A 27,612-nucleotide genomic window follows, 5' to 3' on the forward strand; every position below is an offset into this window, starting at 1 on the left:
ACGCCTCAGACCTCGGTTGGGGGGCGCACATGCTGGACAAGTGCATACAAGGCTTATGGACTCAAGACCAGCTGCACCTACACATAAATCAAAAGGAAATGCTGGCAGTAAAACTGGCAATTCAGGCATTCAGACCATTTCTTCGACAGGGTCAACTGCTGATAAGGACGGACAACACCACAGTTATGTGGTACATCAACAAACAGGGAGGCACACATTCATACCCTCTATGCCGGATGGCAATGGACCTCTGGAATGTGGCACTGAGCTTCAACATTCAGCTTCAAGCAATTTTGTGCCAGGAAAAGAAAATATACTAGCAGACATCCTAAGCAGAACTACCACGGATGCCCACGAATGGATGCTGCATCTGGACATCTTCAAAACCATTACAGGGAAATGGGGACTACCAGAAATAGACTTATTTGCATCCCCACACAATCACCAACTGAAAAATTCTGCACAAGGACGTACCACCCACTTGCTTGGAAAGTGGACTCCCTATCTTTCAGTTGGAAAAACCTGACAGCATATGCATTCCCACCTCTTCCTTTGATGCACAAGGTGCTATTGAAGATCAAAGAAGACTGTCCAAGGATCATCCTGATAGCTCCAGTCTGGCCAAGGCAACATTGGTACCCATTACTGAGGAGCATGTCTCGGGAACAAATATGGCCTCTGCCCCTGGTTCCCTTACTGTTAACACAGAACAACTTCAGAACCCTGCATCCAAACCTGAAAACACTGCAGCTGGCTGCCTGGAACATTGCATAAGACCAAATAACCCAGATTTATCTCAAAGGGTAAAAGACATTATCTTGGAGGCTCGCAGACCCTCAACAAGAAAAAATTATTCATCAAAATGGAAAAGATATCTCATTTGGAGTACTGCAAAAGGAGAGAATGTGTCACTGGTAAACATAGCTAACATCCTGGAATACTTGGCAGAGCTCTTCCACAACGGCCTGTCCTATTCTTCCATTAAGATTCATGCATCAGCTATTTCAGCAGAATACAACTTGGATCCTCCAGTCTTCTCACATCCTCTGCTCAGGCAGTTTCTGAGAGGATTAAAATATAAAGCCACCTAGGAAGCCACCATTGCCAGCATGGGACTTGAACTTTGTGCTAGAAAAGTTGACACTCCCTCCTTTCGAGCCAGCAGCAACAGCAGAATTACAGTACTTATCATGGAAAACTGCTTTCCTGCTTGCAATCACTTCAGCAAGAAGGGTATCTGAGCTACAGGCATTAATGGCAGTACAGCCCTTCCTGATCTTCCATCAAGATAGTGTCCATGAGAACTAATCCTTCTTTTATGCCAAAGGTGGTCTCCAGGGTATCTTTAAATCAAGCTATCCACCTACCAACATTCTTCCCCAACCCACAGAACAGGGGAGAAAGACTGTTGCATACCTTGGATGTACATAGACAATTACGCTACTACCTGGACAGGACCAAGAGCAATAGAAAGACTGACCAGCTACTGGTAGCATATGCGACAGGAATGGAAGGAAAAGCAATTTCAAAACAGACAATCTCTAAGTGGATAGGAAATTGCATTAGATTTTGTTACTCCTACCATGGGAAGAAAACTCCAGAAAACATCAGGCCTCACTCTACAAGGGCTACAGCCACTACCACAGCCTTCTTACGAGGAGTGGCTACCAAGGACATTTTAGAGGCTGCTACTTGGAGCTCCGTGCATACATTTGCCAAGCATTATAATTTACCTTTATACTCCAGATCCCGAGCAGGTTTTGCCACTGCTGTTTTGCAAGGGATCTTAACTACACCATAATCTTATTTCTCCTCCTTCCGCAGTTTGGCTATGGTATTCTACCCATTTGTAAGGACTGCAGATGCATCCTTGAAGGACATAGTACAGTTTTGTACCTACCATAAATGTAGATGTCCGATAGGCATGCATCTGCAGTCAGGATTACCCACCCTCCTTCCCCTCTGTGGTACTCCTAGGGTATTTGCCCATCTTGTAGCTAGCTGGGGGAATCTATTATGGTGTATTTGTTTGTATATATGTACATACATGCTTATTTTTTGTTTGCTCTCTACTATTTGGAACCATTTGCATTTATCCAAATTTAGCCTTCCTAGAGGGCACCTGGCATCTGGGGCAAGAAACACTGAGGAAAATGGCGTTGGCTGATGCCTTTATACCCGAATAACTGCCGCTATGACGTCAGGTGAAGTGCGACACCAGCTGAGGCCAGACCCAGACTTTGGAATCCGGCCGACTGAAGGGCTGCCTGACGACAGGACAACCCATTTGTAAGGACTGCAGATGCATGCCTATCGGACATCTACATTTATGGTAGGTACAAAACTGTACTTTCTTCGGCTCCGATGGCTCCGTCGAGAAAGAGATCTATATCTCCTTCGCTGGAGTCTATCCACTCGGCTCCGGCCTCTCCCTTACTTTCGGAGCGGAGCCATCGGAGCCGATCCTCAAGGTCTTCCAGGCTCTCAGACCATAACTTGGAGAGAGAGTGGTGAGTAGACTGTTAAAATCACATGCACTGGCCCAGATGCTCCATAGCCCTTCTCAGCAGACGATCGCTATTCCACACCCTCCAGAAATTCCTCCTTCGACTCTCCTTCAGAGTTCGGAGCCGGAGATTATTGGTACTGTGACTGTTGGTGCTTCGGAGCCGATACCACCCCTTTCGGCTCCGTCGTTTTCGACTCCTATCTCCTCCTTGAGACCTTCCTTGGAGGGATCCGGTCGTCGGGCTTCCCTGGTCGGCTCCGAGGGGGCGAGTGGCATCGGACCCTTGTCCGACCCTGTTCTCCCTCTCGGGGCTTCGGCCTTGGTTAGCTCGGCACCAACATCTGCTTCGGAGCCTTCCCTTTCGGTGGGGCCGGGGATTCCTGTTTCTTCGGAGCGGGAGCTCTCGGTCCTCCCCAGGAGAGGAGCCTTTGAGGTGATGAGGAGTGTGCTAGCCCCTGAGCTCAGTCAGCAGTCTGTTCCTTTAGCTCCTCCCTCTACAGTGCCTGTAGATATCTCTTCCCACTCTCTTGCTCCCGGACCCAGAGATCCATCGCCCCAGGTTTCCCCATTGGGAAGAACTTCCTCTTCCGAGGTTTCTCCTGATCCTTCAGGGGAACCCCCGCGTAAGAGGACCTGCAAGAGGAAGCACTTAGACTCCCCTGAGTCTACGACATCAGATACCGATTTAGATGAGTCGGAGGGGTCCCCAAGATCCCCCTCTGAGGATGTCTCCTTTTCAGACATCCTTGAACTCCTGAAACAGATGGGGAACTGGCCCTCCATTAATCCTTTCTAGGATGAATCGGTATACCTGGAGGCTTTTGGATCTCTACCCTCCACCTCCAGGGTGTCTCCGCCTTTCGACCCCCTCATGGACGTGATAGCTCGAAAGGCGTGGGCATCTCCTGATTCGGTGCAACCAGTCCCCAGGAGGCCTTCTAAATTTATCACGGCCCCCACTGAAAAACAGTTTCTCACTAAAGGTGTCCCAGTTGATGCCATGGTGGTGGCGGCCGCCACCAAGAAGGAACTTGCAGATCCTTCCGTACCAGTCCATCCTCCTAACAAGGACTCTAGGACCATGGACAGGTATGGTAAGCGGATGTTTTCCTCAGCGACCTTTACTATGCGTTTGCTGAATTACCTATGTCACTTCACCCGACTTCAAAGAGATATCCTCAAAGAATTGGGTGAGGTAGTACAGGATCCATCAGCTGCAGGGGCTCAAGAGAAGATTGCCTTTCAACTGGGAATCCTAAATTCCATAACTAACTCCTCCATGCGGCTCATTTCTTATGCAGCCGATGGGGCGAGTAGAGCCGCAGGCACAGGAGTGGCTCTCAGACGTCAGTCCTGGATGCAATTTTGCAGACCCCTTTAAGGCGTCCTTCACAAACTCTCCCTTTGATGGGACAACTTTGTTTGGCCCTCAGGTGAAGGACACTTTGACCAGGTGTGAGCAAGACAGCAAGACTCTTTCTGCCGTAGGAGTCCGTTTCTCCACCCCTTCTAGACCTTACCCCAAAGGTCAGAAGGGAGGGAAAATGTGGTTCCGAAAGTCACAGGGAGTCACGCCCGACGCACGTGGTCAGTTTACCCCCAGAGGCAGAGGGGGTAATAATAACAGACGCTGCCCTAGGGGCAGAGGGGGTCTGCAGAACCAGGGCAGCAGAGAACCTCTCTGACAAGCCCTTCCAGCATCCCTGAGGTGTTGCCCGACTACCCACCCTTGGAGGCAGTCGGGGGGAGATTATCGCTGTACCCAGAAGCCTGGCTTTCCCTCTCTCAAGACAAATGGGTACAGTCGATCATATCTGAGGGTTACAAAATACCTTTCGAGAAAAGCCCCTTCCCTCAAAAAGGATCCCTTCCAGACGTTCCACCCGGTCTAAGGGAAATTGCAAATCTAGAGGTTTCAAAGCTTCTAGAGAAAAGGGCCGTCCTGCCAGTTCCAACAGATCATTTAGAATCCGGATCTACTCAAGGTTCTTTTTGGTCCCCAAAAAGACGGGAGACTGGAGACCGATATTAGACCTCAGCAGGCTGAACAAGTCTGTCAAAAAGGCAAGATTTCGGATGGTCACACTTCAATCGATTTTGCCCTTTCTGGGCAGAAACAACTGGATGTGCTCTATAGACCTTCAAGATGCGTACTATCACATAAAAATCCACAGACGCTCCAGAAGGTTTCTCCGATTTTGGCTGGGGACCAGTCATTTTCTGTTCAGAGCCCTGCCCTTTGGTCTCACTACAGCCCCCAGAGTGTTCACCAAATGCATGGCAGTGGTCACGGCTCACCTGAGACGTCAGGGATTCCAGGTGTTTCCGTACCTAGATGACTGGCTCCTCTCGGCCACCACCAGGCATCAACTTCTCCAGGCCAGGGATTACACTCTACGTCTCTGCAGCCAGTTAGGGATTTCAGTCAACTTCGAAAAGTCTTCCTTATCGCCTTGCCAATCTATTACCTTTATAGGTGCAGATCTAGACACTACTCGGATGTCAGCAAACCTAACAAACCAAAGAATCCTGGATATCCAGAACCATGTTCGAATGATCCTATTCAGCAAAAAGGTACAAGCCAGGTTGGTCCTCAAAGTGTTGGGCCTTATGGCAGCTGCCATCACACTTCTTCCTCTGGCCCGTTTTTACATGCGTCTCCTGCAGTGGATGTTGTTTACCCAATGGTCCTTCCAGCAGTTACCCATGCGTCACAAGATTCTAGTGACAAAGACCTGCAAGAGCCATCTATCCTGGTGGATTTCTTCCCCCCTAGTCCATCAGGGAAGACCATTTGTCCCCTCGGCCCCGGTAGCCACGGTCACTTCGGATGCCTCCCTGATCGGGTGGGGGGGGCATTATCAGGGCAGGATGGTCCATGGCACGTGGAACCATTGGAATACCACCTGCACATAAATGTCCTAGAGATGAGAGCAGTGCTTTTAACGTTGCAAGCCCTCAACGACTTTCTTCCCTTAGGGACAATTGCTGTTCATCGCCAGCTCAGATATTACTTGGACAGAACAAAACAATTTAGGAAGTCTGATCAGCTTTGTCTGTCTTATGCTAAAAACAAGAAAGGTCTCCCAGTTTCAAAAGTGACCTTATCCAGATGGCTGTCTTCCACTATTTCGGACATTTATCAGCTTAGGGGCAAACAACTGATTTCAAAACCTAAAGCACATTCTACCAGAGGTCTAGCCACATCTACAGCTTTTAAGGCTAGACTACCCTTAGACACTATTTGTGCAGCCAGCCACTTGGGCCACTCCTCATACCTTTGTTTCTCATTACAAATTGGATTTGGCCTCCAGGGACAGGGCAAGTTTTGGTTCCACAGTTCTCAAGAGTCTGTTCCATTGAGCCACCCAGGATAGAGGTGCTAGGGATGCGGTCCCATGCAGCAAGAATGAAGGCGAGATTGACAACTTAACATTTAGAAGTTATGTACCTACCATAACGTTCCATGTTAGTTGTCTTCTCTCGCCTTCTTTCTTGCGTCCCTCCCTCCTGTCCCCCTAGCCTGGACAGACCTTGAACTTCCTTCTTCTCTGGAAGAATTTCTTCCTTGGACACCAGTTAGACCTGGACCCTAGTTACCTGGGTCCCCTTTACAGCCTTTTCAGGTTAGTTGTTCTCTTCCTTTCTGAGAAGATTTTGGGCAGTTTTTCCTCTAGATACCAAACGAGATCTGGGTAATCACCGCCTTGCATCATGGGATATGGGGCTGCCTCGAGCTGGTAAAAGTGACTCTCGAGCTTAGCAGTGCAGTCGGAGCCGAGGATCGGCTCCGAACCCATCCAGCAAGAAAGAAGGCGAGAGAAGACAACTAACATGGAACGTTATGGTAGGTACATAACTTCTAATTTTAATCATTAGTGCTTTGTCATTTTTCACATAGAAGAGACCCCTGGCTCTTTTCCAAGATCTATCACCCAGCAACACAAGAATATCTAAAGGAATTGCTTTTGTATGACCAGTTTTTGTCTGAACGTTTTTCTTTTTGTGGCCTTTTATCTCTTGTATTTTCATGCTTGTATACTGTCCGCCTTTGTAGATGATTTTATTACTCTCCTCTTTACTGAGTACAGTAACATAGATGTCTAGCCATTTCCTCCTAATGTCTATATGCAGACAGTGTGATGAAGGCAAACTTCAGGATTGTTTGAGTTATCACTGAATTTTGTTGGAGTGGTTTACCAAATTTGGTGATTGTTGGTTATTTGGACAGTATTTTACAACTCTGTTTGTACAATATACTACTAAACATGTATGTTGTAGTTATTTTGTATTGTATACTCTTATCACGCGGTGGTGGTGCTGCGGTAGCGTTGTCACCTCACAGTAACGCTGTCCGGATCGATTCTCAGCTAGAGGTCTTCTGCGTGGAGACATGCGTGAATGGGCGTACCTTCGGTGAAGGTTGTGCGTCAGGCCTGCAAGCCAGTACGTAAAAATCAACTGCCAATCATTAGCGGACCAGAGTTCTACTGTGGCGACCCCTAACCAGGAAAAGCCGAAAGACACAAACAATACTCTTATCACGTGGTGCATATATCTGAGTCAGACCTGGCCGCAAGGCAATGTAAAATTGCTTTGTGACCTACATTAAGCACTTAAAATCAAGCTGAGCTGAGGAAGTTGCTGTTACTATTAACACTTCAGTTGACTTCATTGTTGCTTCTTTCTGTACTGCTGCAGACTGTGATGCTTTTCATTAGTACTGCAGTTGAGTGGTGTGTCCTTAATACTTGACAGCTTTGTTACTATTTCATGTTCTAGCAACCTGTTCACTGAAGAGCTGTTTGCCATCTGCAGTGAAGGTCTGTAAGGTAACCGGGTCTATGGTTAATTGTCAAAAAGAATAATCTTCGAACATCACATCATCGAATGCAAAGCATCGAAACTCCATCTATCCAACATGCACTTCATCAAACCTGTGAGACGGGGAAAGTAACTACTTGGTCAGCACTTCCCCATCTCACAAACGGCAGTATTTCAAACCCACCCATGTGGTGGGATTCACTCCCCCACACCCTCTAACAAGGGGACTTTTACCCCACCCCCCCCCAACTGTATGTGCCAACTCTGAGATCATACTACAGGGGGAAAAGTGAGACGGAGAATTGTTGGCCAACTAGTTACTTTCCATGTCTCACAGATTTGATGAAGTGCACGTTCGATGGATGGAGTTTTGATATTTTGAATTTATGATGTGCCGTTCGATGGTTATTCCTTTCGTCGAAGTTGCTCCACAATTTTGATTTGACTGTGTTTACAAAAACATCTTTAACGAGCTGCTGTCCCTTTTGCATCCCACATTGCCAGTGAGCAAGTTATTGGCTGATATGCAAGTTTTGTTTGTGAAAATGCTTCCCATACGTCTGTACATTGCTTTTTGAATTCTGTTTGTGTGCTTGCCAAGATTGTTACATCTTTTACTTCTGCTAGACCTGTAGTACAAAAGGTCTTTTTGAACAGGGAATCCTTAGTTGCTTGAGTTGCTGAGGTGCTTTTTAGATGGATGGCTCCACGTCACAAAAGTGTCTTGTGTGTCTGTCCATTTCTTTAATGTGACTCATTGGAGGGTACTCTGCTGAAGATGCACTGTGGCTAACTATTCATGATACCGGGACGTATATTTTTTTGTCAGATATTGAGCAGGTAGTTGATGCCATTTGTGTTTCATAATATTTTACATGAACACAGAAATGCTTTTGAACACATGCCTCATGTAATGGCATCTGATTAATTTCTTGTCACACGGAGTCTTTATAGCTGATCTTTTTTGGAGAGTTCTTTCATTTCCTAGGAGGTATTGTGCTGGAATACTTTTATGCCACTGCTGTGGAAAATCATTTTCTGTGCAGTTAATGGAACTTGTCAGAATAACTTTAGTAACCCTGTTAATTTGATGTTGCCATAGAATTGAAATGGTTTTGATTCCAGACTTTATGAAGTCGGAGGTTAGTGGAGCACGTGACTGATAACTTTTAATGGCATGTTATAAACCATTTTTCAGAAATGTAACGCATTAGCATATTATTGACAACTTCTTCAGAAATTAAGTTGATTAGAGGGAAGGGCTGCCAACAATATGCAAAGGCATCCAGTTTGCCACTTTTTCCAGACCAGTAGTGTAAATGATTAATTGACCAGCATAATTTTTTTTCATTTCTTAGTTTTGTAATCGCAGAGATATATTGCAGAACAGATGAAATGTTTTTGTATTCTGTTGGAAGCAGTTATTTTACAGAGACAGTGTTCAGTAACTAAATAATGCTGTGTTTTCTCTCCATTCAGAACAAAAGGGTGAACATAAACAAGGATGAGCTGAAGTCTACATCCAAAGCTATCGAAACTGTCCATAATTTGTGTTGCAATGAGAATAAGGGTGCATCAGAGCTTGTAGCAGAGCTGGGCACACTTTACCAGTGCATTAGGTAAGAATGTTTCACATGCACACACACTGCATACCTCTCAGTTATTCATATTTTTACTGACTGTCCAGATTTTTGGTCTGTTACTCATTAAGTTTGTGTTTTGTTTTTTTTCTGGCAAACCACTTGAGTATTAAAGTCATTAAATAACACACATTTCAGTTTCAGACTGCATAGCTTTCAGAAAATGCATACCAGCACAAATCCTGTTCTAGCCGCTTTCTAAGTTTGTCAAAGCAATAATTAAAACATAGGTTCATATATTAGTACTAGGCTAACTGCTCTTGTGGGCTATTTTAAGCCTAGCCAATTACCCCATGTGAGAATCAAACCCTGCACCTTGTGTTTGTAAGGTAAACACTTTAACCGGTATGTTCATGTTCTTGGACTTTGTCCTCCTATTATTTTAGGCTTTGTCCAGATGTCTTGTGCCAAGAGGTTGAGAGATATGACACCCAGAGAAAGGAAGGGCAGGTGGGCTGCATACACTGAGTGAGAGCTGCAGTAGCTGCTAATGAGGTGTACTTAGTAGAACCTCTTAAAAATTAGATAATGTACAGTGTAAAGGTTGTTGAACTGAAGAAGTGCATGTACAACTTTTTACTTTTGTAATAATGGAATATGTACTGTATACAGAATGTTGTTATTTAAAACTGTTTTGTCCACTATACAGCAAAATACAGTGAAAGCTGGAGAGAAATAAGCAGAGTATTGCTGTGTATTGCATTAACATGCACTGTTTAATAAACATTTAAGTAATGTTACAGATGTACACTAGGCAGGAATATCAATTGTGAGCTCCCAGTATATGTTAGTATGTGCATCTCTGTGTAATGAGTGCAGTTATACAGCTCTCTGCACTGCTCATGATGTTGCCTGCACAAGAGACTTCATGAAGCACAGATATTGTTTCAGTGCATTAAAAATGCAAACATGAGCTTAGGCATATAGTTTTTGATGCAGGATGCACTACTTCTAAAGTGCATCCAGTTGAAAAGGCTAAAAACCATCAGGCAAAATGTGTTACTAAAATGATTGCTAGTCATTTATTAATTTAACTTAAAAATCATATCAGTAGGAGTGAAGCCTGAAGTCCATGGAGAAGATTTTGTAATCTGGTTCAGCAAGCAGTCTGATTTTAGTTGTAGTACATTTTATGGTAATTAGACTTTCAGGTGTAAACGATAAGTCTGTGTCCTCCTATCTGAGGTACACACCATTTCTTAAGTCTCAGCCTAGCTTCATCAGGTACTATGTGATGTCAGTAATTCCAGTGCAAGAACAAACGCATTTGCTGCAGTCTTATGGAGCTGCCTTGTAATTTAGTGTACAGGACAAACCATAAGTATGATAATGGCAGGGCTTAACCCCTTGTTAATGTGAACATTTATATATTTATGTATATTTATATAATATGAGTATATATATATATATATATATATATATATATATATCTACACACATACATACATATATGTATATATATGGTTCCCCTTCATGTGATCGAATTTCTCCAAACTCGAAAGTCATAAACTCAAAACCAGAATCTCGAATTTAGAGAAACTCGAACATATGAAAGGGACAAATAAAAAAAAAAATAACACCTTTCAAATGTTTTCGCAGGGGGGCTTTGCACCCCCCACACCACCCCTACTTTAATATACCTACTCAGAGATCGCACTATAGTGAAGGAAAGGGAAATCTCCCATTCCGCGCTATACACGTAAGCGCAAAACGGAAGATTTTCCATTCCTTCACTATAGTGCGGTGACGGAACATTCTCATTTAAACTGCTAGGGTACAGGGGGACCTGGCCCCCTGCAATAAGGCAAGTTAACTTTTTATTTTTTTAAACCTAAGGCTCCCATTCACAATTTCGAGTGAATGGAAGTTCAAGATTCTGGTCTCGAGATTATGAATTTCGAGCTTCCATCCATTCGATCTTGTGAAGGGGAACTATATATATATATATATATATATATATATATATATAAAATGTATGTGTGTGTGTATATATATTTTTGGACGTGATGTACTTCTGCTCATATGTTGCAGTATTCATAACATGAGGGAATCCGCTGCTGACTGATTCGTACATCCAGCCAGTATACAAAAGTCTAGTGCTACTGTAAGATACATGTGATGTTGCACAGAGAGTAAATTCTCCGTTGGCCATAAAATGATGTTGGGTATAATGTGGGTTGTCTGCACGTACCAGACCTCAGAACTTTTCTGCCACCTGCCAGATCGTCTACTTAGGTCGTCGCTAGTCAATTTACGAATTTTGCTCAGATAAGTGCCCCGTTGGAGTTTTTTCTTTATTATCTTTTGGCTACTGTGTTTTTTTGTGGTTAAATGTCATCTAGGAAGGGCAAGTGTCAGTGTGAAAGGCATATTCAACATAAGGACTCTCACGACCTTTGTCTATTTTGCCTAGACTCTGACCGTAACCATACTGTCAGCTCTATTTGCATGGCTTTTGTTCCCAAGACCCTGCATAGACAGTTAGCTTCTCTAAATTTATACCTGGAAAATCAGCACCTTAAACACGTCACACACAATATGGAAGGTGTGTTGGATCCTTCAGGTCAGCTGCAACCTAAGAAGGCCAAGAAGTCTAGACCTGATTTACCTGCTGCTCCCTCTGGTCTGGACATCTCTCCTGAGGCAGATGTTGGCCCGGAGACCATTCCGGAGTCAGTAGGCACTCCTTTAATGGGTACCACTGTGGAGGCTGTGAAGGACCCTAGCAGCACTTCTTCAGGGGAAACGCAGGCATCCATCTTGAACATGGGGGGAACCTCAGCTCATTGTGACTGAAGGCTCGCGTGGCATTTCACAATTCATCATCGAGAGGATGTCCCCACTAACATTGTGGAGTGCAAATGGAGGTCCCCAAAAAGAAGAAAATTAAAACGAAACCTGTTTCTCCTGCTTCTCAGGAACAACCAGTGGATTGGCAGGCTTTTTCCCCAAGGCCTGTTCAGTGCCTTTATTGCCGTGAGACAATCCTCAGCTTCACCTCTCACCTCTCCTTCCATTCCTTCCCCTGCACCACTTAAGAGGACTTCTGAGTAGTTTTCCTTAGATGAGGAGAATTCTTCTGGTGACAAATCTTTGGCCTATTCAGCCCAAAATTTCTTCTCCTTTCAGCAATGCCTCCACAGAAGAAGAATCTAATGGCAGTGATTCCCCTGAAGAATATCTCTCTTTTGGGGAAACCATTCTTAAAATGAGGGAGTTTTTCAATTGGGCTTGTTCTCAAGTGTCAGACATCCAAAAAAAGTAGGATGACCTGCTGCAGATAGACTCCCCTTTCCCATCTGCCATACCTCCTGTTCTGCCAGCCTTCCTGGAAGCCTTTGCTGCAGCTTCAGAGTGACTTGATTCTCAACCTCTTGCACCCAAAAGGCCAGATAGATTTTATAAAGTGCTGGAGGATTCCAAATTTCTGTTCATTTGCCTGTCTGCAGACCCTGCAGCCATTTCAGTCTCTGCAGACAAGACTCCAAGATGTTAGCTTCCACTTCTTTTCTAACCCCGAGATAAGGAGAACAGAGTCATGGAGAGGTTAAGAAAAAAGGTTTACACATCAACTACTTTGGCTTTCGGGGCCATTAACTACTAGACCCATATGGTCAAGTTTTCCTTGGCCCTCCTGTCGGATGCTGGTAAACTACTTTTTGAGCTCCCTGACTCTCCCACTAAGGCCAAGCTCTCCTCCATTCTCAACTCCTTAGCTCAGGTAACACGGCATTCCATAAAGTGTAGCTGTGATGCTGTGGAGGCATCAGCTAGAGCTGCTGCTTCTGGGTCAGTCCTTCGGAGATATTCCTGGCTCGGACTTCAACCTTTGTCTGATGACATTAAGGCAAAAATCATGGATGCCCCCTGGACAACAAGGCATTGTTTATCTCTGCTGCAGAACCCTACAAGTCTTTGGAGAAGAAAGGCAAGTATCTGCAAGATCTGAAAGATATTTTGTTTCCCCAAGTGCCCAGTTTGAGGAACTTACCCCGTCAAGACCACCTTTGTAAGGAAGTCTTCCAGGCCCAAGTCTTTGAAAGGTAAGAAAGAGATGCTAGAGAACAATTTCCCTCTAAATCTACCTCCTCAACTCCTGCACAAAAAACACCATTTCAAGCTAAGACAGGTAGGCTGTGACTACCTGCCTCCTGGACCACGAAAACCTATTTTTCTTTACTTCTGTCTGTCTCACACTCTCTCTCTCTTATTGCTTGGAAACAGCTTACTGAAGACTCTTGGGTCCTATCCATCATCCTCCAAGGATACTTTATGGTGTGGTCCTTCCTTCAGGGGTGTTCCACAACCTCCAAGAGAACAACTGGAACTCTTCCCTCAGGTCATTTCCACTCTTCTTTCTTAAATACAGGAGGTGCCACCTTCCCGAGTGGGGAAAGGGTTCTATTCCAGGATGCTCTTGGTTCCCAGGAAGAATGGTCCTTGGAGACCTATTCTAAACTTATCCCATCTAACCACTTACCTAAAGGTTCCCACCTTTCGAATGTTAACTTTACCCACTCTTTTTCCTCTCATCCTTCCTCAGGCCTTTACGGTGTCACTGGACATCAAGGATGCCTATCTTCATATCCCCATTCATCATTGGTTCAGGAAGCTTCTTCGCTTTGCTACTGCTTCCTCACATAGAATCTTACCATGACCATAGATGTTCTTCTGTTCTATATGTTGCAGTATTACTCCCCCCCCCCCCCCCAGTCTTCCCCTGAATCTTGCTTGGCTTCTGGTGGCATGTGTCTTCACATGGGATCAGGTTGGCGCACTTTTGTGGCATTCAGTTCTGAGGTGTAGTATATGCTGACGTCCACTTTATACCTAGCATCATTTTATAGCCGACATAGTAATGTTAAGTTGTCTATCTCGCCTTCATTCTTGCTGGATGGGTTCGGAGCTGATCCTCAGCTCCGACTCTGCATACTACTAAAGCTCGAGAGCTATGTACTGGCTCGAGGCCTCCCCCATATCCCACAATGCTAGGCGTCCGATACCCAGATCTCGTTTGCTGCTTCAGCTACGAGGTTGCAATTTTACTGGCTCCAGGTCATATAAATCTTTTCTTGTATTATTACCTTTATGTTGTCTTATTTTTCCCTGTTAGTTTAAATAGATTGTGTACCCCTTGTTATCACACTCAGAAACTCATTTTTGTTGTTAGAGAGTTTCTCTCCCCCCCCCCCCTTGTTAGGGTAGTGTTAGGCCCTGTTTAGCCACAATTGGTTAGTCTTGTATATTTATATATTTTTATTAGCAGTAAAGTAGTTGTGTGGTTATAATTCTATAGTTATTATTAGTGTTAGTTTTATCTAGTGCGTGTGTGTGTGTCCCTTGATTAAGCACTAGTTATTTTTTTCCCTTTGGTATCCCATTACCAATATGTCTAAAGATACCAAAGTTTCAGGTTTCAAGAAGTGTGTCTCGTGCTGTCAGAAGACGTCTCTGACAGACGGTCACACTTGTGTTTATTGCTTGGGTCCCCTACACCTGCAGGACTCCTGCTCGGTCTGCCATGCCTTCAGCCCGAGAGTCCTGCAGGAGCGTAGGAACAAGCTCATTTTGAGAGGTTTACTTAAGCCAGAAGGATCCCCGGCTAAGCCTCCATTGGGAAAATCCTTAAAGCCCGCCAAACCATCGGCTCCCTGTCCGGAGCCGTCGCTGAGTGGAGCTCCTCCTCGTCGATTCTGGCTGGAACCGACATCTCGAGACCTCAATTGGCTCCGACCTTAGTGTCGGAACCTTCTCTGAGCCGAAAACGTTCAAGGTCCCCCTCTATAGAATCTGTTCGTTCAGCTCCGAGGTCTCCATTGCTTCAATCAGAGTGAAGCCATAGGCCTCACTCCTCTCGGTCCTCCAGGCTATCTGATCATGACTTGGAGAAGGTTGATCAGTAGGTTCCTAAAATCGCAGGCCCTGGCCAAAATGTTGACCAGCCCTTCTCAACAGACTGTGGCTATCCCTGTGTCTTCAGCAGTTCCTCCTCCGACTCTAACACTGTGTTCGGAGCCGGAGCTAGTCGGGGCTCGAATTGTAGGAACGTCGGAGCCGATACCACACCTTTTGGCTCCCTCGTCGGCTCCGATCTCTTCATTGGTTCCATCCTTGGAGGGATCCGGGCGCCGAGACTCCCTTGTCGGCTCCGAGGGGGCGAGTGGCATCAGACCCTTGTCCGACCCTGCTCTCCCTCTCGGGGCCTTGGCACAGGTGAGTTTGGCCCCATCGGCCTTGGAGCCGTCCCTCTCGGTGCCGGGAGGAGTTCACGTCTCTTTGGAGCGGGGACCCTCTTCTCTGCCTGATAGGGGTGCCTTCGAGGTCATGAGGAGTGTGCTGACTCCCGTGTCGGCTCCACGATCGGCCCCTTTGGCTCCCCCCCCCCCATGGTGCCTGCATCCGTCTCTGTCCACCCTCCTGACCCCAAGCGTGGAGAACAGACACTCCACGTCGCCCCATTGGGCGTATCTTCCTCTTCCGAGGCCTCCCCTGATCATTCAGAGGAGCCCCCTCGGAAGAGAAAATGTAAGAGGAAACATGTTGACTCCCCCGAGTCAGTCACATCTGATACAGACTTGGAGGATTCGGAAGGGTCCCAAAGGTCCCCCTCTGAGGATGTCTCCTTTTCAGATATCCTAGAGATCCTTAGGCAGAGGGGAAACTGGACTGCTCTTAACCCTTCCGAGGATGAGTCGGTGTACCTGGACGCGTTTGGTTCTCGTCCTTCCACCTCCTGGGTGTCTCCATCTTTCGACCCACTCATGGAAGTGGTGGCTCAAAAGGCGTGGACAGCCCCGAACACAGTGGAACCAACTCCCCATAGGCCCACTAAGTTTATTACAGCCCCATCTGACAAACAATTTCTGACATAAGGTGTCCCTGTTGATGTCATGGTGGTGGCAGCAGCCACTAAGGAGGAGTTGTCTGACCCTTCGGTGCCTGTCCAGCCACCTAATAAAGAATATAGGACAATGGACAGGTACGGGAAGCGGATGTTTTCTTCAGTGACTTTTTCCATGCAGTCGCTGAATTATCTGTGCCATTTCACCCGCCTTCAAAGGGTTCTTCTCAAGGACTGGGTGATGCCCTTCAGGATCCATCAGCTGCGGGGTCTCAGGATAAGGTTAACTCCCAGCTGGCGACCCTTAACTCTATAATCAACTCCTCCATGCGGCTCATTTCTTATCCAGCCAATGGGGTGAGTAGGGCCGCAGGTACAGGCGTAGCTTTGAGAAGACATGCCTGGATGCAGTTATGTAACTTTGCTGACCCCTTTAAGGCGTCCTTCACCAATACCCCCTTCGATGGTTCAGCTCTGTTTGGACCACAGGTGAAGGATACCCTTACCAGGTGTGAGCAGAAAGGCAAGACTCTCTGTCGTGGGAGTCCGATTTTCTACTCCCTCTAGACCATACCCTAAAGGTCAGAAGAGTGGAAAAATGTGGTTTCGGAAACCCCAGGGAGTCGTGCCTGATGCATGTGGCGAGTTCCCCTCCAGGGGCAGAGGAGGAAACAATAATAGACGCCGCCCGAGGGGCAGAGGGGGTCTACAAAATCAGGGTAGCAGAGAATCTTTCTCTGACAAACCCTTTCAGCACCCCTGAGAGGCTGCCCGACTGTCCACCTTTGGAGGCAGTCGGGGGAAGAATGTCACTGTACCCAGAAGCCTGGCAACTCCTCACACAAGACAAATGGGTACGGTCTTTCATATCCGAGGGTTACAAAATCCCCTTTGTCCACACCCCTGTACAAACAAACAGGTCCCTTCCAGATGTTCCACCCGGTCTAAGGGAACAAGCAGTACTAGAAATTTCAAAACTGCTAGGAAAAAGGGCCATCCAGCCAGTCCCAGCAGACCATCAAGGATCTGGGATTTACTCCAAGTTCTTTTGGTACCAAAAAAGACAGGGGACTGGAGACCCATTTTGGATCTCAGCAGGTTAAACAAATCTGTTCAAAGAACGAAGTTCCGGATGGTCACGCTTCACTCCATTCTACCCTTTTTGGGTCAGGACAATTGTATGTGCTCCATAGACCTTCAGGATACGTACTACTATATCAAAATGGACAGACGCTCCAGAAGGTTTCTCCGCTTCCGGCTGGGAGCCAGTCACTATCAATTCAGAGCCCTGCCCTTTGGTCTCACCACAGCCCCCAGGGTGTTCACCAAAGGCATGGCAGTGATTACGGCTCACCTGAGGCGGCGAGGATTCCAGGTGTTTCCATATCTAGACGACTGGCTCCTGACTGCTTCCACCAGGCATCAGCTACTACGAGCCACGGATTATACCATCCAAACTTGCTCCGAACTAGGTATCTCTATAAACTTCGAAAAGTCTGCATTGTCGCCTTGTCAATCTATAACCTTTATAGACACAAGATTAAATACAAAAGAGTTGTCGGCAAAACTTCCCTTAGAAAGAGCATCAGACATTCGCCGACATGTCCAAACCTTACTACAGTGCAAGAGAATTTAGGCCAGATTGTACTGAAAACTTTGGGTCTCATGGCAGCAGCAATCACATTACTTCCCCTGACTCGTTTTCACATGCAGATTCTTCAATGGATGCTTTTTACCCAATGGTCGTTTCAACAGCTTCTGATGTCTCACAACATAGTAATCACCCAATCATGCAAAGACCACCTTTCTTGATGGATGGTGGTCTCTCAAGTGCTTCAGGGGAGACCGTTTGTTCTTCCTCCTCCTGTTGCCACGGTGGCAACAGATGCCTCCCTGATAGGGTGGGGGGGGGGGCATTTTCAGGGCAGGACTGTCCAGGGCACTTGGCAACCTCTAGAGTACCACCTGCACATAAACATCTTGGAGATGAGAGTGGAACTTTTAGCGTTGCAAGCTCTTCAGGAGACTCTACCCACCTGGACTATTGCAATTCACACAGACAAATATGTCTGTAGTGTGGTACATCAACAAGCAGGGCGGAACCAGGTCCTATCCCTTATGTCGAGAAGCACTCGGACTCTGGCAGTGGGCAATCTCCTCTCAACGGTTTCTGATAGCAACGCACATCCCCGGGAAGTCCAACGTCATAGCGGACAGGCTTTAGCAGAGCTATTCTCATGCCTCACGAGTGGTCTCTCAATCAATTAGTAGCGGACAAAATTTTCCGCAGATGGGGTCAACCTTGCTGCGACCTTTTCGCAACCCCTCTCAACAGCAAGTGCGACGATTTCTTCACTCTCTTCCCCCTCCCCGGCCACTCCCCCAGAGACTCTCTAGTTCACAATTGGCCCCGGGGTCTTCTGTATGCATTCCCACCTTTTCCCTTAATTCCCAAACTAATTCAGAAAGCAACCACATTGGGATCCAGGATGATCCTCATTGCCCCCTACTGGCCTTGACAAATTTGGTTCCCATTCCTGCATCGTCACCTGCTGGAGCAGCATTGGAATCTGGACCCAGTGCCAGACCTCTTGGTCCATCAGTCGGGCGGGCTGCACCAATCCCTTCAGTCTCTCAACCTCACAGCTTGGTTGCTCCACTTCCGACCTTAGCCAGGCTTCCACATATTTCTCAGCCAGTGTGTGAAATCATCCTTTCTTCGCACAAATCTGCTACCAGGAAGACTTATGCTAGTAAGTGGAAACGTTTCTCTTTCTGGGCGGAGGCTAGAAATATAGACCCCTTTACAGCCCCAGTTCATCACGTTCTAGATTTTTTAGCAGAACTTTTTCGAGCAGGATCCTCGTCTGCCACCATTAGGGTCCAATTGGCATGCTGGCCTGTCAGAAACCAGCATAATGTCCCACAAACTTTCTAAGGCCTTTCTTAAAGGGACTATTTTACTTAGGCCCCCGGTTAGAGATCCCCCGCCTCCGTGGGATTTAAACCTGATATTAACTTCCTTGATTCTCCCTCCCTTTGAACCTGCGGCCTCCCTTCCTTAAAATTACTCTCCTGGAAGACTCTCTTCTTAGTAGCCATCACCTCAGGTAGGAGAGTGTCGGAACTTCAAGCCCTCTGTATTCGTCCTCCTTATCTTGTGTTTCACAAGGATAGAGTTTCACTCAGGACTAATCCCTCCTTTCTGCCCAAAATTCCTTCTGAGACAAACCTGAATCAGGCCATTGATCTACCTGTCTTTTTTTCCTAACTATTCGAACAGAGCTGAACAAAAGTTACACCAATTGGACGTTCACAGGCGATTACATTTTTATTTGGATAGGACTAAACAAACAAGAAAATCGGACCAACTCTTCCGATCCTATGCTGAGGGCAAGCAGGGCCTGCCAGTTTCTAAAGTAACCTTATCCAGGTGGTTGGCCTCTATTATCACCTTGAGTTATCAATTGAGACATAAAGAACTCCCTACAAAACCAAAAGCTCATTCCACCAGTCATCGGTAGCTTTTCAAGCAAGACTACCAATGGAATCTATTTGTGCTGCAGCCACATGGGCTACTCATACTTTCATTCCACATTATAAGTTGGATATGGCCTCCAGGAGTCAAGCTGATTTTGGTTCCACTGTGCTCAAGAGTCTGTTCCGATGAGCCAACCAGGGCTAAGGTGCTAGGGACTCTGTCCCATCCAGCAAGAATGAAGGCGAGATAGACAACTTAACATTAAGAAGTTATGTACCTACCATAACGTTCCATGTTAGTTGTCTTCTCGCCTTTTTTCTTGCATCCCACCCTCCACCCCCCTAGCCTGGACAGACCGAGAAGAATCCCTTTTGAGGCCTTCTTCCTCTGGCTGAGTTTTATCTAGATTACGTCCTCCTCTGTTTTTAGTACTGTAGGTAAACCTTATAGTTTGGACAGGTGTCCTTAAAAATTTTTTTCCATGGTGTTAGCTCTGCCAAATGAGATCTGGGTATCTGACACGCCTAGCAGTGTGGGATATGGGGAGGCCTCGAGCCAGTAAATAGCTCTTGAGCTTCAGTAGTATGCCGAGTCGGAGCCGAGGATTGGCTCCGAACCCATCCAGCAAGAAAGACGGCGAGAAGAAGACAACTAACATGGAACGTTATGGTAGGTACATAACTTCTTATTCGTTCTCTGTGCAATGTCGCACTTGCCTTACAATAGCGCTAGACATTTGTATACTGGCTGGACATACAAGTCAGCTGGTGGCAGACTCCCTCATGTTATGAATACTACAACACACAGAAGAGAATGATATCTATGGTTATGGTAAGATTTTACACAAATATTCTTTCAGATTTCAGAGTTTTCTTGTTGGTGTGTGCATAGGAAAAAAATATATAAACTTACAGAATTGAGCTGTGAAACCAAGCCTTTCCATTACGTTAAGACAGATGCATACTTGCAACCTCATGGAAAGTGAGCTAGATTATCTTGTATCTCAGCAGGCTTCAGAGAGGTTCAGGCAAATGCATCATGTGGTGACTCACATCAGCAAGTTTGGTTCTCCGCTTGGTTAGAGAAATTCTAACCTTTCATGGGAGCATTATCAGGAAGTAGAAGGAAAACTTAGATGCTCTTCTAAATCCAGTGAACATGCTTTTTTCTAAGCAGACCATGCCAGAAAGCTAGCAGTAATTATGTTTTTGGTGAATAGGTTACTGTAGCAATTAAACAGTTCCACTTCGACTAGACTAAAGAAGTGGATTACTTCTGACCTGAATTACTAAATGTGCTTGGCATTTTAGAGGTATAATGACTAACACACCGTTTCAGTGCTAAGTGGAAGGTGGGAGTTCCAGTTTTAGGAGTGCACTTCTCTGCTCCACAGACTGCTTAAGAAGTCCTATGATGCACTGGAAAGGAGACATCATCCCAGTAGTATTTCCTTCTGTTCAGGAAGAACAGTGAAGATTTTGTCCTTCCTGTGGAATTATGGATCAGCAGTTAGTTCCTGCACATGTATTGCAGGGGTTATGACATTTTGTTGATAGTGTACTGTCAAGCTAAGTTTTGTTACTTATAATATTCAATATTATCTCATTGTTGCAGTAGCCTAGGCTATAAAGGTCCTACCCCCCACACATGCTGTTTGGACAGCTTAAGCTAAAGGACACCATCCATGCATTATGTCTAGAGCTGAAGGGGACTCCATATTAAAGAATTGAGTGCCAAAATACTCTAACCTTTTTTGCTGACAAAGTGCGCACCTTCTGTGGTCCATTGGAACGGTGAGCCAGCTAATGATCCTTCAGAACTAGACAGATAAATCCCATTTTGGGGAAATCTTCCACTGTTTTTATATTTGAGGAAAGCTTGTTTTTCTGAGTGAAATATTTGTCAGGAAAGAATGTGTTAGGACTGGATTTGCATTTTTGAAGAAGTTTTGATAGGTAAATACTTGTATTAAAAAGTTGTGTAAAAGTTTGAGTACATTTTTACAAAAAAAAAAATCTAAAATTTTAATTTGTATTTTTTTTAAATTGCATCCTTGTAGGTTTGTGTGTCAGGAGCAGAATATTCTTGTCAGGACTGCCAGTGGTTTACTTACCTCAGAATCACCTTTTCTTCACTTACATTTGCTGACTTATTCAAGCTTTCCTACCTGCTTTTGAGATATTATCTGTGCTTAACCTATGGAGTTACTGTCCACAAAAGGAAAGTTGCCAGTGAGTTTTTGGTGGTCAGACTTGCTCCTGCTGTGCCTCAGCTGCTGGTGGGTGGCTCTGCTGTCATTTGTCTGGGTTCCACAGACCGCTGATCTTTTTCCCCCACACCCTCTGATGTAGCACCTACAGCCACCCTAGACTGGGGATAGCCACATCCTGTGTAGCTGTAGCGATCTGTTTGGCAGATAAGGGAGAACCCCTCCTCTCAGCAGAAGGGGCAGGTGAAGGTTCTTCACTCATCTGGGATAAGGAACCTGAATCAGGATGAGTATGCCTCCTAAGGGTCGGTCATTTTCCAGGGTGTTGCTCAGGAAACGTTAACATGATGAGAAAATATTGCCTTCTCCTGTTTTTGTTTCTGTAGATAGGGAGGATTTGACCAGATTTACTAAGAAATTAATTTCTGCATTTTTCCTGCATACTACTACAGGCAAGAAAGAGAGCTCCCTCCCTTTCTGATTTAGTTTGTCAGTCAGAAGAACAGGCATTGCAGGGGAAAGGCTGTACTTGAATTTCTTCTCAATTTGAACATTCTGAAGCTGAGGAAAGTAGTGTTTCAGATTTCCCTGTAGAATATTTATCGTTTTCTGAGACTATTAAAAATGAGAGTTTTCCTTTTCAATAGGAGCAGAATGAAATTCCTGATGTACAGAAAATGTATTCTGACTTAAATCCATTGGATATGCCAAAGTCTGCTGCTATTCCTCCTGTTTTGCTTGCTTTAGAAAATTTTATCCAGTGTTGTCTATTTTCATCCTATTCAATGTTTGGGTTGCCGGGTCTGATTGGATCCAACCACTTCATCTTTTCACAGAGCTTTGGATACAAGACTCTGACTCCTCCCTTACCCACAATTCCCTTCTGTCTGAATTGGAAATCAGAGCATGTGTATGTACCTTTAAGAAGCATTTCTAGATGTAAGAACGTGCATATAAATATTGAGCATGTGCAGGCAGCAGTTCCATTTTGAGAGAACAGCCAGAGTGTTAACTTGTATGAGTGTGGTAGTCAGTCTATTTATAAGTTTATTTAAGTTTGTTACAAAGACTCATTCCTTGTGTGTGTGTGTGTGTGTGTGTGTGTGTGTGTGTGTGTGTGTGTGTGTGTGTGTGTAATAAAGTTGCTTGACCTGATCCCATGAATGTTCATCTGTTGTATCCTGACCAGACAAACTACATGGTGTCAGAAAAAGGATTGAGAACAACTTCTTCAAGCCATGAGATGAAGAGTCGAAGGTGAAGGTAGATCAAGCTGGTTGAGAGAAACGAAGCTCAGACAAACAAAAAAGGGCCAGAAATGAACTTTAGGTAAATAAAACTGCACAAATGATTTATGTGGCAAAGAAAATGAAATGGCGCATTTATAAGGCACAAAATGCATTATTAATCAAATGAGCAGCACAAAACATATTAATCAAATGAAAGGCACAAAATGCACTATTAATTAAACAAAATATTAAAAACTATGATATTTGATAAAACTAGCAGAGATATTCATATGGAGCTCAGAAATTACCTTTGGCTTGCATAAGAGTATGTTTAAAGTAAAACGGGCACAAGAAAAGTATAATGAACATGATAAGAGATTAAAAGGGCAAATTAAGCTTAAAGAGCAAGGTGACTGCATGTTTTTTAGTAAAAGACCATGTTTGGGCACAAACTACTATTTCACTGACCGATGCCATTCAAAGCATAACTAGAGTTCAGAGTGATTGCAGTGTGTGTGCTTTATTACGATGCAATTATTTCAAAGAGTTTGCTAGGTGCAAAATACATATCTGATATTGCTGATCTTCATTCATTCATGACAGATGGGTCTCTGTTCCATTCTCTGAACTGACTCTCCTGATAAAACAAGTTCGCTCCAGCCAAAAAACTCTTTAGCTAAGGTTACCTGTAATGCCCCTCTCCTCATCTTCTCAGATCTCATTTGCCACATAGAGTTTCAAGACACATCAGGTCACCTCTCAAGCTAAGTGTTTCATTTTTTCTCTCTTAATTGTTGCAGATTTACCCTTAATAATCTTCTGTATTTCTCCTATATCTTAATCGTTTATAGTTGGTGATAGTTCCTTCCTTTTTTCCTTGTTGGTATTTGTTCGTGCCATTGTTGGTACAGGCACCTCCCTTCCCCTTCCCCTTACCTTTTTGGTGATTTAAATAAAATCGTTGGTATTCTCTTTCTCCTTCTCTTAACCCTTTGGGTATACTTTCTACTTATTGTTGGGAAATTACAAAAAAAATCATTTGTTTTCTTTGTGTGTGTGCATATACCTAGTCATGAAAGGATATTTCTTCTTTTTTAATTACTGTTTATTCGCTGTTTGATTACTGTTTAATTGTTAACTGGATTTTTTCATAATGGCTGACAAGAAGGACACTACTGGGTTTAAATAGTATGATAAATGTGGCAGGAAGATGCCAAACTCTGATGGGCATCTTTCCTGTGTCTACTGTCTGGGAGTACCACATTTGAAGGTTCAACCTCTGTGCGAGCTCTGTAAGGGCTTTAGTGCCTGCACCTTTGCTGAGTGTAAGAACAAATTAATCTGAAAGGGACTCCTGAAAACCTCTTTCTTGGAGGCTTTTATCTAAGGTGGAGGTCTCAATCCCTCCTAAAATAGAGACGAGGAAGAGGAGCCATTCATTGCCATAGTCTCCTCAGTCCTGGGAATCAAAAACACTAAGGGCCAGGTTCCTATGGAACTGAAACCGAAACATGCCAAAATGACTTTGACACCTACCTTGGCACCGGAGTCTAAAACTCCATCCATGGTGCCGTCCTTGACTACGGAACTGACAACTACTACTATTCCCATGGTACCGACTCCTTCCAGGGTACCACAGACCCAATAGTCTCTCCTTTAAAACTGGTCACCCCCCCCCCCATCATCACAACCTTCTGGTCTTCCAACCACGGTGCTGAAGGTGGAGACACTGGCCAGGACCTGATATTCTCCATCAATTGACCCCTTTGTTGGACAACAGCTAAGTCCATTCCTTGACCGGGCTGAATCTCCAGCAGGGATATCAACCCATTCTACCAGGAGTCTTTTGGAGCTCAATATAGTGAGACTTGTGGATCAGCTTCTAGCAGCCAGAGGGATTCCCAACTCCTCCTAGTACCTCCCTTCCACCCAGAGCCGAGGATGTTTCTCCACAGACTCCAAAACTATGTTCCCCCTTTAAACTCTCTGCAGGTCTTGGAGCCCTCGATGCAAACGCCTATCCTGGTGCCAGCTTGTTCAGTTCCACTGTTAGATCTTACTGTGATTCCGGAACATACCCTGTGAACCACGGCTCAGTCTGAGCCGATCCACCTTCGAGACTGTGACTGGTCTGTTGGTGCCATGATCCCTAGTATGGCACCAATTTTTTTCTACAGTGCAGTCTACGGTTCTAGTTGCTTTGGCAGCACCGGGTCATCTCACAGCTCTTTTCCTGGAGGCGAGCTCGTCAGAACAGGCCATGACCCCAGTTCCAAGGTGGTCTTTCTCAGTTCTGGGTTCCTATCCCTCTTTGGGGGGGGGGGCTGCCTTCCAGGTTATGGAGAGGGCAGTCACTTTAGCAGGCTCACAGTTGGCCACTTCGGCTCTGGAATGTTATAAATACATATTTTCTGGTTCACAGCTGACACAGTCCACTACATTGGGACATCTGGCACAGGAGCAGCAAGATACCCCTACCTCAGGGCACCCTCTCTTCAGAGTCCTATTCAGACGTTCCCCCTGAAGAGCCGTGCAAGAGGAAGCACATTGATTCCCCTGAGGAATCTGTAACCAAAGATGCAGATTACAATGAGGGGGAAGGGTCCACACGGTCGCCCCCTGAGGATGTCTCATTTGGAGACATACTGGAGATCCTGAAACAGAAGAGTGACTGGAAGCCCACCAACCCTTCCTCTGAAGAATCTGTATTCTTGCAGGATTTCCGTGCTCGACTCTACTTCCTGGATGACCCTGCCTGTGGATGAGTTGGTCAAACTCATCATGCAGTGTGCTTGGAAGGCCCCTGGCACTATTGAGTCAATTCCCCGGAGACCATACAAAATATTCTCCCCTGCAGTGGATCAGCTCACAAGGAAAGAACTTGCAGAGGAGAGTCCTGCCGTCCATCCTCCAAACAGGGAGTCTCTGATGATGGACAGACTAGGGAAGCAGGTTTACACTTCAGTGACCTTTGCCATATGGTTGTTGAACTATTTGGCACATTTTACCCATCTCCAGAGAGACCTGATCAAGGAACTCTCAGGAACCTTAGTTGGAGCAGTGTCTGATGAGGTACGTGACAAAGTTGCTTCACAGCTTGCCAACCTGTAATCCATATCTAACTCATCCATGCGGTTGATTGCACATACAACCAAAGGGGCAGCCAGAGCAGCGGGTGCAGGCATTATCATTCAAGTCTTCCTTCGTCAACGCTCCTGTTGATGCTTCCTCTCTCTTTGGTCCAAAAGTTAGACACGCTAGCCAGGTGTGAGAAGGACAGCAAGACCCTATCTGCTGTGTGCATACATTTTTCCACTCCCCAACGATCATACTCTAGGAATCAGAGGAGTGGAAAAATGTGGTCCAGAAAATCCCAAGGGCCTTTCCATGACACGCGTGGCAAGTTTTCCCCCTGGGGCAGAGGGGGGGAACTCATCAGGAAGACAAACCCTCCCCAAGGCAGGGGGGTCTGCATAATCAGGGGTCCAGAGATTCACTTTCTGGGCAGCCCTACCAGCCTTCCTGAAGAGCGGCCCAATTGCTTGCCTCTGGAAGGAGTCGGGGGGGGGTGATCCTCTCTGCACCAATTAACCTGGCATTCCATAACAGATTCTTGGGTGCAGACGATAATTACCAGAGGTTATCACATTCTCTTTGATCTTTACCCATGGCCGCAAAGGCAAATCCCCGATGTTCCACCCAATCGGAGGGATGTAGCAGCACAAGAAATTTGAAAGCTGCTCCAAAAAAAGTGTCTTCCAGACGGTCCCTCCAGACCAGATAGAATCCGGATTTTACTCTAGGTTCTTTTTAGTGCCAAAAAAGGCAGGGGACTGGAGGCCAGTTTTGGACCTCCACAGCTTAAACAAGTTTGTCAGACAGACCAAATTCTGGATGGTCATGGTTCAGTCTATCCTACCATTTCTGGAAAAAATATGACTGGATGTGCTCGATAGAGCTTCAGGATGCATGTTACCATATAAAAGTGGACAAACACTCCAGAAGATATCTCCGCAGCCGGCTGGGAGCAGCCAGTCACTACCAGTTTCTAGCGTTGCCCTTTGGTCCCTCACCAAATACATGCCAATACTAACAGCTCACTTCAGACTGCAAGGATTCCGGGTGTTTCCATATTTAGACAATTAGCTCCTTACTGCCCCCACCTAGCATCTACTGCTTCTCACCTTGCACTACACTCTACAGCTAGCATGACTCTTACAGATCTCAATAAATGAAGAGAAGTCAAAACTAGTACCTTCTCAGAGCCTAGATTTCATAGGAGCAGCATTCAACACAAGATCTTGCCTGGTCTCCCTTCCTCTTCACAGGCTTCAGAGATTAAGATCTCAACTCTGATTGATACTCTGTCAGGACAAAGTCCCAGCTCGTTCAGTCCTTCAACTGGTGGGTTCAATGGCAGCAATGATTACCATAGTTCCCCTAGCAAAACTCCATATGCAATTACTACAATGGCTTCTAGTGTCAGAATGGTTCCTATTGACACATCCCATATACTACCCAATCCACATAACGAACCTTTGCAAGCAAGATCTGAATTGGTGGAAGAAGCCAGAAATTGAATTATGGAGTCATCTTTTCTCACCTTCTCAAGCCAAGGCTATAGTGACCATGAACGCTTTCATGGTGGGGTGGGGGGCATTTTCAGGGAAAGACAGTCCAAGGCACTTGGTCCCCCTTAGAGGCCAATTTGCATATCAGTGTCCTAGAACTGAGGGCGGTGCTTTTGGCATTTCATGCATTTCAATCTGTCCTCCCATCGGAGACTGTTGCTATCCAGTGGACAACATGTCCGTCTTCTGGTATATCAGGAAACAGGTGGGAGCCAGATACTACCCGTTGTGTCAAAAAGCAATGAGAG

General features: G+C 45.5%; 1 protein-coding gene across 3 annotated transcripts in view; it reads left to right on the plus strand.

Moving 5' to 3' along the window:
* NELFCD (negative elongation factor complex member C/D) overlaps positions 1-27,612 on the plus strand; it is a 1,198,759-nt gene that overhangs the window by 713,536 nt on the left and 457,611 nt on the right. For all 3 annotated transcript variants that reach the window (XM_044089975.1, XM_044089974.1, XM_044089973.1), the window contains one exon: positions 8,813-8,952. In XM_044089975.1, the coding sequence (XP_043945910.1) occupies positions 8,813-8,952 (140 nt within the window). The remainder of the gene's footprint in view (positions 1-8,812; positions 8,953-27,612) is intronic.

Source organism: Protopterus annectens, chromosome 12.part0 (genome assembly GCF_019279795.1).
Source record: "Protopterus annectens isolate FY-2018-M chromosome 12.part0, PAN1.0, whole genome shotgun sequence".
Taxonomy (NCBI): domain Eukaryota; kingdom Metazoa; phylum Chordata; order Ceratodontiformes; family Protopteridae; genus Protopterus; species Protopterus annectens.